The 13718-nt window shown below is 40.4% G+C and overlaps 2 protein-coding genes across 2 annotated transcripts; one reads left to right on the forward strand and one right to left on the reverse strand.

Moving 5' to 3' along the window:
* Positions 1-599: 599 nt before the first annotated feature.
* Positions 600-7605, forward strand: kat2b (K(lysine) acetyltransferase 2B). Its single transcript, XM_008331627.3, has 18 exons — positions 600-1172; positions 2602-2728; positions 2831-2976; positions 3079-3165; positions 3253-3434; positions 3517-3708; positions 3831-3934; positions 4067-4195; positions 4295-4428; positions 4571-4779; positions 4862-4988; positions 5091-5201; positions 5584-5727; positions 5801-5915; positions 6038-6068; positions 6285-6348; positions 6484-6568; positions 6947-7605. Exons 1-18 carry the CDS (start codon positions 972-974, stop codon positions 7138-7140), a joined length of 2382 nt encoding a protein of 793 aa, XP_008329849.1. The 5' UTR covers positions 600-971; the 3' UTR covers positions 7141-7605.
* A 1828-nt stretch (positions 7606-9433) lies between these two features.
* Positions 9434-13491, reverse strand: sgo1 (shugoshin 1). The gene is made up of 10 exons (XM_008331628.3): positions 13331-13491; positions 13008-13163; positions 12545-12756; positions 12409-12461; positions 12266-12321; positions 11042-11899; positions 10829-10957; positions 10551-10721; positions 9957-10122; positions 9434-9869 (listed from the first exon to the last, which is right to left on the reverse strand). The coding sequence occupies exons 2-10, from the start codon at positions 13150-13152 to the stop codon at positions 9707-9709; spliced, it is 1953 nt and encodes a 650-aa protein (XP_008329850.1). The 5' UTR covers positions 13153-13163; positions 13331-13491; the 3' UTR covers positions 9434-9706.
* Between the last annotated feature and the right edge of the window lie 227 nt (positions 13492-13718).

The raw sequence follows: 13718 nt of genomic DNA on the forward strand, positions 1-13718 counted from the left end.
AAAAAAAAAAAATTAAATAAAATAATGGTAGTTTCTGTTTTTTTAAACAATATTAGATTCTACTAACATTACAAGCAAGTGACACCACAAGGGAAAGTAAAATAAGCTTTAATGTGTTGTGTTTATGTTTAAATGTATGTATGGTGACTGAGAGATTTGAGATCTATTAGCAAAGTAATTCTTAAGACAATCACGTGTGACATGTAGAAAACGGCCTCTGATTGGCTACTGGACTATTGTGTACATCTGTCCATAAACACCCATTATTTGAACTTCTCTCTGTATTGGACTAGATCATCATTGTACATAAGCACACACAGAGAAACAGTCTGTTACACCACTTATGATAACCAAGCATTAGTGTTTTCTTTCCCATTAACCCTCCTGTTGTACATGACATAAACACACACAAGTACACAAAACAAGTCCCTGCAGAATATGCAAACTCGTGAAAAAAAAAAAACAGAAATCTGTGAATTGAACCAGTGACATACAGTATGTTAGCACGATACAATATATATAAATAATATAAAATTGTGTGTTACATAGATTTGAATTTTATTAAAGTACTTGTAAAAACCTCCAACTTAAATTATTTAAATGTTAAAAAACTGTCTAAAAACACAAACCTCTTTAGGACCTCTGCGGACCACAGAGGGGTTGCGGACCCCAGTTGAAGAGGTACAAGAAGGTATAAAACATTAATCTTAAGGATCACAGGTTAGTGTGGTTTTCACTTTCTGCAACATTTGACCTTGAAAAAATAATCTTCAGCTGTTTCACTAAATGACCTCTCCTTCCAGACTTGATGGTCTGTCCCCTTTCACTCCCCTAGTGGAGGAAAATGGGCCTACACTGAGAAATTGAAAATAAGGATGAGCGCCATGTCTGATATTCCGCTTCTGGAGTAGAGCGGACGGCAGAACGAAAATCTCGCGGGCCGCGGTTCCCTTCGGGGTTCGTAGCCGATAATGGCCGATAGCGCTGTAATCCAGCAGGGATCGCCGGCCATCGGAGCTGCGGGCTCGGTCCCGGCCGCTCCTGGAGCCGGGGGTACCGAGGGCTCTGGCGCCGCTGGAGGATCCGCACGAATCGCCGTGAAGAAGGCGCAACTCCGATCCTCACCTCGACCTAAGAAACTGGAAAAACTCGGAGTGTATTCATCCTGCAAAGTATGCTTTATCTGAAGACTTTCAAAACACATGGGCAGATGCGCTTTTTCCGCTCACAGCCTGAGTCCTGTGCTTGGCTGCAAGAGTTTAGAAAATGCAAGCGCAGCAAAGGAAGCCATTGCCGCACTTGAAATTTTTATTATTTTTTGCATGCACGCAGCAATGACGGAAAAGTGTGATTAACGTGTAGTTAAGTGGACTGTGGCTGTTACCACAGGTCTGTGGAGCAGGAAGCCTCCATCTGTGAGCTACCCTCGTTTTTATGCTCTCTCTCACTTACTGTGTTTCTGTCGAGGTGGGGGATGTGAACGTAAACATTGGCTTGGCACTGAGTCGTTGGGAGTAGCAGGGCTCTGTGTGTGCGATTAGAAGCTGCTGCCCACGGTGTGGCTATGTGTGCGTGTGTGGTTTTGAGGCTTTCCTCAAAGATTCCACGGTGTCCGTGTCCACGCACGGTGCTGAACGCATTTGGTTTTTACTCAGTTTGTGCAGCGTATGTCTGCAGGGAGAGACGGGTCTTTGTTATGACAGGGTGACAGCTGCTGGAAGGGTGGAGGCGGAGTTTGTTGTTGTTGCACAGCGCATGCGCAGATCATCTCGTGCTTGTGGTGAAAGGCCTTCGTACTCCGCCTATTACTGTAATACATATTTACATATGTAACAAACTGTAAGACAGCGACAACGAGTGTCGTTAAAGTAGAAAATACAGTCGGTATTATTTTTGGTGCAACACTGAAGTGTTTTAGAACGAAGTTCATAAAAATAACAAAGCTTTTTATCTGTATGTCATATATAAGAAAAACACAAACCAAGTATCCCTTTTTGTAGAATTCCGGGGGACGTCATTTGAACCAGGCTTCTTTGAAGAAATAAAACAAGATCCTTTCCAATTTTCTTTAGGTTCTGGAAGAAGAAGAAGAAGAAAAAACAAAATTCTATTTAAGTGTGGTTAAAAACGTTAAAATCACTGCTTTTTGACCCTTTCAATTTGAAAGTAGTTGAAGAACCTGATCAACTAAAATCTAACACAGCTCAACACTTGGCCAGGACACGAAGGACAAAGTTGTACAAGAGATGTGTCATACCATGTTTTAGTTCTGTAAAATCTGACACCATTTGACATTTGTCATAGTGAGATTGTCATAATGCGTGAGAACTTTGACTAACTCTTGGTCGACTACTCTCACAAAATCTAGAAGAATGTTAAAGGGTTCAAGCGTGCGTACTTGAACCTGGAGGCATTGCCGTCATTTAAAACAAGTGTCTGTAACTTTCTGTGGATCAGGCCAGAGAGCACTGAACCAAACACTACACAAAAAGAGCTACACAAAAAGCAGTTTTCTAAAGACCTCTCTAGTCAGCACTTCTGCAGGTAATGCAATAAAATGTGATCTGATGCCCTTGTATTTTTCCACTGTTCTGTTTCTAGGCTGAAGGAGCGTGTAAGTGTAATGGCTGGAAAAGTCAGAACCCTCCACCTACACCCCCACGCACGGACCAGCAATCCAACACAGTCAACCTGCAGGAGCCCTGCCGCAGCTGCTCTCACACTTTGGGTACTGTAACGCAGAATTAGAAATGACAACATCCTGTATTCAAAGAGAGAAGTGAGACTGAAGATTCTTGCCTTATAACAATGATACTATCAAATCTGCCAGGTGATCACGTGACCCATCTAGAAAACGTCTCTGAGGAGGAAATGAACAGACTCCTGGGTATCGTCCTGGATGTGGAGTACCTCTACACATGTGTTCACAAAGAGGAGGATGCTGACACTAAGCAGGTCTACTTTTCCCTCTTCAAAGTAAGTTTTGGCTTTGGGGTATGAAAGAAAAACCGTGCCAATGCTGCAGCATGTTACAACCTGTATTTAAGTGAACAAACACATGTCTTTTTTATTTTTCAGCTGCTGAGAAAATCCATTCTGCAGATGGGTAAACCGATGCTAGAAGCACAGGAGAGTCCTCCATTTGAAAAACCTAGCATAGAGCAGGTACTTACATATTTTTTACACTTTAAACATTCAAATTCAGTTGTTTTGTGTTTGTTTTCCTAACATTTTTCTTTTATTCCAAAACAGGGGGTGAATAATTTTGTCCAGTATAAATTTAGTCACCTTCCATCTAAGGAACGACAAACAATCGTGGAACTGGCTAAAATGTTTCTCAACCAGATCAACTACTGGCAGCTGGAGACCCCCTCACAGAGACGTCTGAGGGTCCCCAATGACGATGCAGCCGGATACAAAGCCAACTACACCAGGTAGCAGCGAAATACAGCTCTGCATTCTGGAACTTCTATTAACAACTCATTCAAGTAATTTCTCTCTGTGCACTCTCCACAGATGGTTATGCTACTGTAATGTGCCTCAGTTTTGTGACAGCCTGCCTCGGTACGAAACCACTCAGATCTTTGGCCGGACACTATTACGTTCTGTGTTCACTGTGATGAGGAAACAACTATTGGAGCAGGCCAGACAGGAAAAGGACAAGCTGCCTCCAGAGAAACGCACACTTATTCTCACACACTTCCCCAAGTAAGGGAAAGTAAACAAACTACTAGGCTTAAAACCATTCTTTCATTAACTGCAGTAATGAATGTTATTAATATCCAACCACAAACTCTGCAACTTTATAACCTAGTTCTTTTTTGGGTCAGGTTTTTGTCGATGTTAGAAGAGGAGGTGTACAGCCACAGCTCTCCAATTTGGAGCCAAGACTTTTTGGCAGGAGCGTCAGGAGGACAGATTCCTATTCACACTGGTAACACACCCATTCAGGCTCCACAAAAACACACTAACACCCTGACTGGACAAGCTAGCTTTGTGTTTTTTTATCCTGTGATGAAATGTATAACTTTTTTACCTTTGTAGTTCTCTTTTTGCTTCTCTGCAGTTATAGCTGCACCCCCTGTGGCCAGACCTTTGTACTACAGCACTAGTCCTGTATCAGTGGACACGTCTAACTGTGGCAGTGTCAGTCCTGCCAGGAAAGCAGCTTCCGTGTTGGAGTCAAACCCTGTAGGTAAGAACAGATCTGCTTCTGTAATATAAGAATATTAAATATAAACACAGTTTAACCACAAATGTTGTAATAATGATTGGCTTACACACTGTTTTGTAGTTGGAGAAAAGCGTAAAGCATCGGAACCCCTGTCCCATGAGGAAAACAAAAGACCGCGGGTGGTAGGTGACATCCCCATGGAGCTCATCAACGAAGTCATGTCCACCATCACGGATCCTGCCGCCATTCCTGAGGTAAAGACAAAGATGTCATTTAAATTGACTGATGGGTATGAGCACAAAAAAAACACCTTTGGTTTAGAACTGTCATGATTGGTACTTCAGGACATATGAAATGTGATGATGATTTGTTACTACCTGCCTTGGTTCTTTGCAGACCAATCTACTGTCAGCACACTCTGCACGTGACGAAGCCGCTCGTATAGAGGAGCGCAGGGGGGTGATTGAATTTCATGTCATTGGAAACTCTCTCAACCAGAAGCCCAATAAGCGGATCCTGATGTGGCTGGTCGGCCTCCAGAATGTCTTCTCTCACCAGCTGCCTCGTATGCCCAAGGAGTACATCACACGGCTGGTCTTTGATCCGTGGGTGGAGCTTTAGCTTGTCATCATTTCTCAGAGTTGAATTTATATCGACGATGACTGACAATCTTTTCACCATGGACAGGAAGCACAAGACACTGTCACTGATCAAAGATGGACGTGTGATTGGAGGAATCTGTTTTCGAATGTTCCCATCGCAGGGGTTCACCGAAATTGTCTTCTGTGCTGTCACCTCAAATGAGCAGGTCAAGGTGAGGGTGCCCTCTGTTGCTCAGGGAACGTTTGCCCAAAATTGTATCCCAGTCTGACTGATCAGTCAGCACTGATGTTTGCCGTTGACTGTGTGATCGCAGGGCTACGGAACACACCTGATGAACCATTTGAAGGAATATCACATTAAACATGAAATCCTGAACTTCCTCACTTATGCCGATGAGTATGCCATTGGCTACTTCAAAAAGCAGGTAACACGGTCATTAATATAGACAATGAATATGCATTACATCATAGTTTCTAAGGTAACCAGTTCACTTTTTGCTTCTTCTTTCTTAAACCATTTAACCCTGTATAAACTAGGGATGGCTCGATCCAATACTCAGCATCGGTATCAGTCTAATGTTGGTTCAAATTTTAGGATCGAACAACCGTAGCCCCCTGACCCGATACCTTAACCCAAATGCTCAATTTAACTTTCGTGACATCAACAGCCTCAGCAATAACAGTATTGTGATCAAACCATCCCTCGTAAATACCATCTAGATGGCTTTCTAAATTATTTCATTTTAAAAAGAAAGGGAGGAGGAAATATTTATAAATAACATGTTTTAAACATTTTTTTCTTTTTAGGGGTTCTCAAAGGACATCAAAGTTTCTAAAGCCAAGTATGTGGGCTACATCAAGGATTATGAGGGAGCCACACTTATGGGCTGTGAACTCAACCCCAGCATACCCTACACAGAGTTCTCAGTTATCATTAAGAAGCAGAAGGAGGTACAGTATGTGGATATGTGAACATCAAATACAAATTAGTATTACCTAGATTTTTTTTTCTTGTCCCTCTCAGATCATCAAGAAACTCATTGAGAGGAAACAGGCCCAGATCAGAAAAGTCTACCCAGGTCTTTCCTGTTTTAAGGAGGGAGTCCGACAGATCCCCATAGAATGCATTCCTGGCATACGTACGTGACTTTTCCTCAGGACAGCATGTCTCTAACACTGAGTTATCTTTAACTTTTTACCCAAGGCATTTACATTGTTGACACAGTTAATGAGGTTAGATGTGGTATTATGTCATTCCCAGGTGAAACTGGCTGGAAACCTGTCGGCAAAGGGTAAGTGACATCACTGGTGATGAACTTACAAAGTAAACTTGCTTTCTTATTTGTCCTAGAAATACAATTTAAATATGATACACACATGTAATGATGAAAGAAAAATGTTAAGAATTTTTTTTCCATCATACAACACATAAATGTGTGATTTAGATAAACTCCTGCATTGTAATGAAGTTCAGTATGGTGATGAAGTCTGTGTTTCTTCTGCTGTAGAAAAGAGATGAAGGATCCTGATCAGTTGTACAGCACCCTGAAGACCATCCTTCAACATGTGAAGGTTAGAGATAAACACACGCACATAAACATCACATACTGTATACTCAAACTGATGCTGTCGGCAGTTCAACATACTTGACAGTTAACTTACAGTCAAACTTGTAGGGCGCTAAAATGACTTGTCCTCACACCATAGAGTCACCAGAACGCCTGGCCCTTCATGGAGCCTGTGAAGAAGACAGAGGCCCCAGGGTACTACCAAGAGATTCGATTTCCAATGGGTATGTACTCAGTGACTGACAGAGACATTGGTAGACAGGGTTAAATGGAAACCACCAACTGAGTTAGGTTTGACCATGTTATTTATGGTCTGTTTAACTGTTCTATCCAACAACAACTACAACAGCATTGTCTACAGTTTCCTTAACATCAATATCAGGCAATATGTAAACATAACAGTGATGACCATAACAGCTCAAAGGTTACAAACAAACTGATGCTGAATGAGGATGAACACAATCAATGACCAAATAGAAAACAGGTCTGTGTTTTTAGTTATTAAATCACTGCTCAGTGTGCTGTAGACACAGCCTTAAATCAATAAAGAAATAATCCATAAAACACACATTAACATCGATTCCTTTTTTTCCATCTCAAAGACCTCAAGACAATGAGCGAGCGTCTGAAAAGCCGTTACTACACAACCCGCAAGCTGTTCATGGCCGACATGCAACGCATCTTCACTAACTGTCGTGAATACAACCTTCCAGAGAGCGAGTATTACAAATGTGCCAACCTGCTGGAGAAGTTCTTTTACACCAAAATCAAAGAAGCAGGACTCATCGAGAAGTAAAAAGGAGAGGGTTTTTTTGGTTTCAACAAAAGAGTGAGAAAGGCCTCAAGCTTAAAGTGATAAAGGTGAAGTGGCAGCTGTGAGCATACTCAAGCCAAGAGTAGCACTACTGATCCTGGAGCAGTTTAGTGTCAGGAACATATCTTTTAGTATCTTTCAGATCACAACTCTAGATCGACTAGTAATACATTTAGGGTCAAAGACTGGCCATAAATGAGGACTGAGACTGTTAAGGAGAGGTGAGACAATAACAGGTGTTTCATTCAACATGTTTCATCACCCATCACTGCATCTCATAGGGAGAAAACACTAGGAAAGTTTGAGGAAGTGGCTTAGCACAATACACAAAAAAGGAAATGTATTCCCAATAAGAATATCAGCCAAGGTGTACAATGAAGTAACACCTCAACTGGCACTTCAATTCTATCTTCATGTCTGTATTTACACACACACACACTTACTGCTGGTTCTTACACACACACACACTCACTGCTTGTTCAGCAGATTTACTCCAGTCTCTACAGGGCAGCTTCTAACTTTAATATATTCCCTCTGTTTCCCCAAGTCTCTTTTTGAGAGTTCCATATTTTGGAGCCATGTTTTTGAGCTTGTCCTTTTAGCCAGTGCTAATATTATGCTAGTCAAACAAATGTCTTGATTCCCTTGAGGAAGCCAAAGTGCCACCAATCGTTATCATAGCTTGAAAAGCACTAGTTTAATTTATAGGATAACATAAAATTGCACCAGCGTCACCCCCACCTCTTTACTGTATAATTACAACTAGTAACGACACAGGGAAGCTGCGTACTGCACATCTTTTAGATGCATATTTTGGAACTTTACATGAATAACCCATATGTATTAGTTAGAACAGTGATCTAGGACAGAGGTCCCCAACCATTTCTGCAGGCTCAGTCATCAAGGTGCAGCAGAAAAAAAGAAAAACAAAATTAGATAAAATGAAACAACTTTTATTAGAACAAATAATAATTATATAAAAGTAAATGTTACAAAGCTAAACAAATATGCAAAGGGTTTGTCACATGATAATCACCTGTCGTGATAAACATGTACTTTAAATAGGACTGTAAATGCAGATTTATTTTATTTAAAGGCAAAAGTTCATCTTTTTTTCTCTGTGGGCCTTTTTCTATTGTAATGTTTCTTTTAAAGTACTGGCCTAGGGTCTAATTGTAGGGGATCTCTGGCCTAAGTCACTGGCTGGTTAATCTTGACAGGATCTTTAAAAAGATGTTGCCCACTTCAGGTTTAACCTAAAGAAAATGGGACATGGCCCACTTCTCTCTGAACGCCTGCCTTTGCTGAGTAGACTCAGGTAGAAATGTCATGAGCAGCACAGACATCTACTTTGTGTTACATCACTACACAAGTGTTACCTTCAAGGACCGTGACTGAGAATAGATTTTCCTATCCATACAACCATATGCCTGTGAGTGTGCACGCTATTAATGAGGTCAAAGTTTGTCTGTGATGGAGTTCATCCTGCCAAAAGTGGAAAACTTACTTTAAATTTGTACAAATTGTATTGCTTTAAAGCACTTATATATATATAGATATATATATATACGCAATGTATATTTTAAATGTGTACATAACATATATTTTCCTTTTCAGAACTAAAATCTTTTTTGTATACGCCACCTAGGGCAGCCTATCAAAATGCACTTTTATTTTTCCAAGTATTAGTTAACGTAAGAGTATTTCTTTTGTTCAAACCTTGGTTAACATAAATCACCACAGTTAATTAAGGACTAACTTAAATGTCGAGAGATTATTCTTATTTATGTGCTGTAATTTAAGATGGATTTTGCTTAAGACAAGGTTAATTTATTCTCTTATTTTTATCCAGCAGATGGAGATTGATAACTTTATACTTTGGAGATAAATGAAGAGTGTGCAATATAATGTAGTTTTGCTGTTTTGTAAAAAAATAAAAAGTTGTTTGTACTTTTCAGACTTTAGAGAAAAAGAACATTTTGTAATATGTCTGGAAAAGAAAATGCTTCATGCTCTTTGTACGACTCGTTTTAATGGCAAAGTACTAGCCTATTTTATAGACTGAATAAAATAGAAGTGGGGCTACTGCAGTGTGTGATGTTTTTGCTGTGGGAGGAGGAGGGTTGGAGCTGCCTGTGAAAATGTTCAAGGTAAATTTGCAGAAAAGAAATGCGTTTTTTCCTCCCAAAACAGTTAGTATTAGAGGAACAATAGCTGTTTTTGAGGAAAAGGTATTCTTTAGAAAAGTATTGATAGAAATGATTGACGTGAGCAGTAATGTTTGATTTATTTATTAAGTCAATATATTCAGAATTTCATAATCAAAGTTACAGTTTACCAAACATTACAAATATCCCTTCATAGAATTAACATCACTTCAAATGTAGTAAGTTTAAGAAATGAAGGGATGATGATGCAGAGTTAGGATTAAAAGATGGGGGGCTTTCACATTACAGCTCACAACAATATAAAGACGTAAAATAATGCATTGAAAAAAAAAATCACTTTTTTAAGAAGCTGCTTCAACTCACACTGACAGCAACATTTATCAGCGACATCCGACAAAAGACTCGTTGTACTTGTGGAACTGCTGCTGCTGCCTGTTCACAGATTTCCTGGGTTTGGCCACAGACCTCCGGTCAGACTTCTGTTTAAAGATGGGGGAGCTGAGAAACTGCACATCTGTGAAACGGTCCCCACGGCGGAGTTTCCTGAAGGAATGAAATGGTAGTTTGGAATCGACAGACCCTACTGCAGGAACAACTACAGTGGAGGACACCGTTGGAACGACAACTTACGCCCCGAGCGACGGCTCCTTGTAGTTCACAACCATGGTGCAGCGCCGTTTGCGGGCCGGAGCGGAACATTGGGTTTCAGAGGTCAACCTGCGATAGGCTGCAGGGGACAGATTGGTCACATCACACAGACTCAAGCCCCGCCCTGCTGTCCTTACACCAAGCCCACCTGTGGAAATGTGAGGGAAGATGTGACTAATGACAGAAAAGAAGGGAAACTGTGACAGGCTTTATTTGCGTGCTTAAACCAGTGAACAGCGAAACACTGCAATCTAACAAATACTACCACGTGCACACATGTTGTAAGTGTTTGCCCTTTAATGAGTTTTCTGTGAGATTCTATAGTAACAAGCAATTTTGGAAAACAAATGAAAGAATTAATAAATGGACAAACAGCAGTTTCCCTGGAGTAAAAGCCTAACATGCGGATGAAGCCTTCCTCTTACTTGACACTAACGTATTCATACTTTTGTTATTGTGTCATTAATGTTCTCTGAAGCTTTTTTAAAGGACAGCTGGTATTAAAGAAATTAGGCACCTCCATGCATGACCAGTGCAGTCACATGGTACATCCTCATACCCAGCAAGCAAACTCACGTTTTTGGCTCGTCTTCATTATCTTCGGTATTTGGTTGCTTAGAAGCGGTGGAGTATCACATGACACATCTCCAAAGTTGGACAGGACATTGTCTATTCTCATCATCTCGGCTTCGACCAGAGGACTGACAAGCTGCAGACTGTCCTCATCCAAACCCTCTCTGTGAGGCTCTGGTGAACAAAGACACACATTAATGGTCAGAATGTTTCAGAAGTCTCCTTTTTGCATTGAGATGTTGAGACCAAAACTGTTAAAACACCAAACATGTTTGACTTACCTTGATGTTCCTCTTCCATTCCTGTAGGGTTAGGACTGTTAGAGAAGCTCGAGTCCGGCAACTGGTAGAGATGAGTTTCTTGCTTTTTGAGCTGCAGAACCTTTGGATTTAATTGTTTTTTTCTAAAATCTATAAAATACAAAAGAAATGAGAAATAAACTTGTTTGTTGAGAACCATCGAAACAGATCATAGTTGATAAAAAGACATTTTACCAGTGTTTGCCTGTTTTTGAGAGACATTTTCTTTCTGCTCAACAACTTTGGAGGGACATCCTCTACGGGTTGTGATCACCCTGCTGGTCTGACCCGAAGACATCTGTGTCCGTGCTGTTTTTTTAGGTACATAAGGGCTGTCATCTGAGTCAGATAATGGTGAAGACGAGCCGGAATCATTCCTTCTGGAGCCACCAGTTGATTCCTCAGCTACAGTCTGTTGTCTTTGTCGAGACTCTTCAGTGATGGGGGTGTTCGGCTGACTGTCCTCCACCTTTGCCTTAAAAGGCGTGACGTGAGTGGTCTCTTCACAGTCAAAGTCAAAGGTGTCATTGAATCCCAGTGAAGTGTTGAGTTTGCTTCCCTGCGGTGGAGGTGCTTTTTTGGAACGTGTGGCTGAACGGTCCCTACTCTTGGAGCGAGCCCTGGGTTTGGACTTCTCCCACGGTTTCCTCAATTGGGAACATTCTACTTTACGGCCTCGCTCGACTTTCCGTGTAGCTGGTTCTGTTTTGGTGCAAGGTTGCTGCTGGGCTTTTTTCCTACTTACTTTTTTATGTGGCACTGGTTCTGGAGTAGAGTGCTGAAAGTTCTCAGTATCTGTAACACCTGCTGCTTCTGGTTCTGATCTTCGCTGTGGTAAATTTAAAGTTTTGTCATTGCTACAAATAGGACTCCCTACTGAAGTATCGATTTCTGGAATGGTGGCAACATCACAAAAAGACTGCCGATTTTGCACGCGCTCAGACCGCCTGGTATTTATTTTTTCTGTACGCTGACGTCGAGTGCCCACCGTGGAAGGCAAGATGAAATGTTCGTCACATTTAGACTGCTCTGTACTTTCAGCTTCGTTACGCTCTGGTAGGGAAAAAGGGAAAAGTTAATAAAACATAATTCCATATTAGAGAGAAAACTCCCTGTCCTTTTTATATCTGTGGTTCAACAATCATATACAAGCAACAGTGAATTACTTCTGTACTAATATGTTTACCAGAAATAGAAAAATCAATATAAACAGATTTATTATTTATCTATCACTCAGTGTATAAGAAAGAATAGTTATGTTATATGCTACAGATACAACTTAAATGAGCAATACATTTCTTTCTGATCTGTTTGAAAACCACCTTTTAAAACACTATGTCAATCTGCATTCTGTATGTCAACTTGTAGTAACCAATTTATGGGTCAACACTGGAATAATAAAAAATAATTTTCATGTACCTGCACTAATTATTGATGCTTCACACTCTCTGAGATCATGGCTGGTTCGCCTTCTCCTGCAAAAACATTTTTTTGTTTTACAAATACAAATGTATCCCTGTAAAGAATATGAAAACTTTTGGAAACATTAATCAAAAGGTTACCTTGTTGAATTTATATTGTGCTGAGGTTCATCATGATGATATGGAGATTTTTTCTAAATGACCAAATCAAAAATATTACCATGTGTTGAACTCTTCTCCTTCAGTGAGTGGAAATGAACATGTCTCCAAGGCTTACCTGTAAAGCACTGGAAGCCACTAAGGCTTCCTGCTCCTTGACCTTCTTCTTAAGCAGCAGCAAGTGAAGAAACAGAGCCTGTTGTTCTCTCTTCAGTTGTAAGATGACTGCATTGGCTTTTCTCCCTCTTTCCTTTTCTGCTTGTAGCGCTACAGCCAAAACCTTGTTGTTCAACTGGACTCCCTTCAGGATGGTGTTAGTGGAGTTGGCCCCTGGAATAAAATATATCAATTGGTTGGTATAAGGGAAAATAGCAAGTGCTTTTCCTTTGCAAAACAGCTAGTTTAGGGCGAAATATTATTGCACGGAAATACAATTTCTGTGATTCTATTTTTACAAATTTCTTTTTAAATTAGTAAACACATTTCACAGCATTACTGACCACCTTTTAGTGCAAACAACAGTACACAATAGTACATATACATGTATGCTATACAGTATATTTTAAATCAAAAGTTCCCACCGCTGCTCTTGTTTACGCTCCTGTTCTGTCCTCTGCTGGAAGATGTAGCGCTGGCGAGACGTTTGTTCCTCTTCTCCTTCATCCGCTCTTTAATGTCTTCCAGACTGTCCTGGAATGACTTTTTCTGAGGCCGTTCTTTTGCCATGACTCGGTACCCTTGATGGGTTCAATCATTTTAAGTCATTCAATTACACAGCGTTAGCACAACAAAACATTCACAACACAGCTAAAAGGCTAACCTAGCATGCTGTCTAACGTTAACGCTAGTAAAACTATCGTCACGAAATTAACAGAGAATAGCATTAAATATTAAAAAGGCTTACCGGCATTTATGTATTATCGAACAATACGGCGAATTAACTTTACCAAATGGGTTTTTTAACGTTTAAGTAACAAGTAAACGATATTCTTTACTTCAGTTTATCTGTTAGCGAGTTGCTGTTCGAATCTAGTGCCACGGGAGCTGATTGGCAGGTATTAATTCAACGTCACTTCCGTCACGGCGAAACATTTTGAATTCGCAAGATGGCGCTGATGTAAAACATAAAATCGTAAAGAAAACGCCACAACTTCACTAACTTAACTGATTCTCTAAGTATTTCTCACGTTTTTATACAAAGCAGGAACATTTTAAACATATCATATCTGAACGCCGTACTGTTAAGAAGGTCATACTATTTTACTTTACGTTCTAAATGGTAAAATAAATAC

Source organism: Cynoglossus semilaevis, chromosome 18 (genome assembly GCF_000523025.1).
Source record: "Cynoglossus semilaevis isolate Cse_v1.0 chromosome 18, Cse_v1.0, whole genome shotgun sequence".
NCBI lineage: Eukaryota > Metazoa > Chordata > Actinopteri > Pleuronectiformes > Cynoglossidae > Cynoglossus > Cynoglossus semilaevis.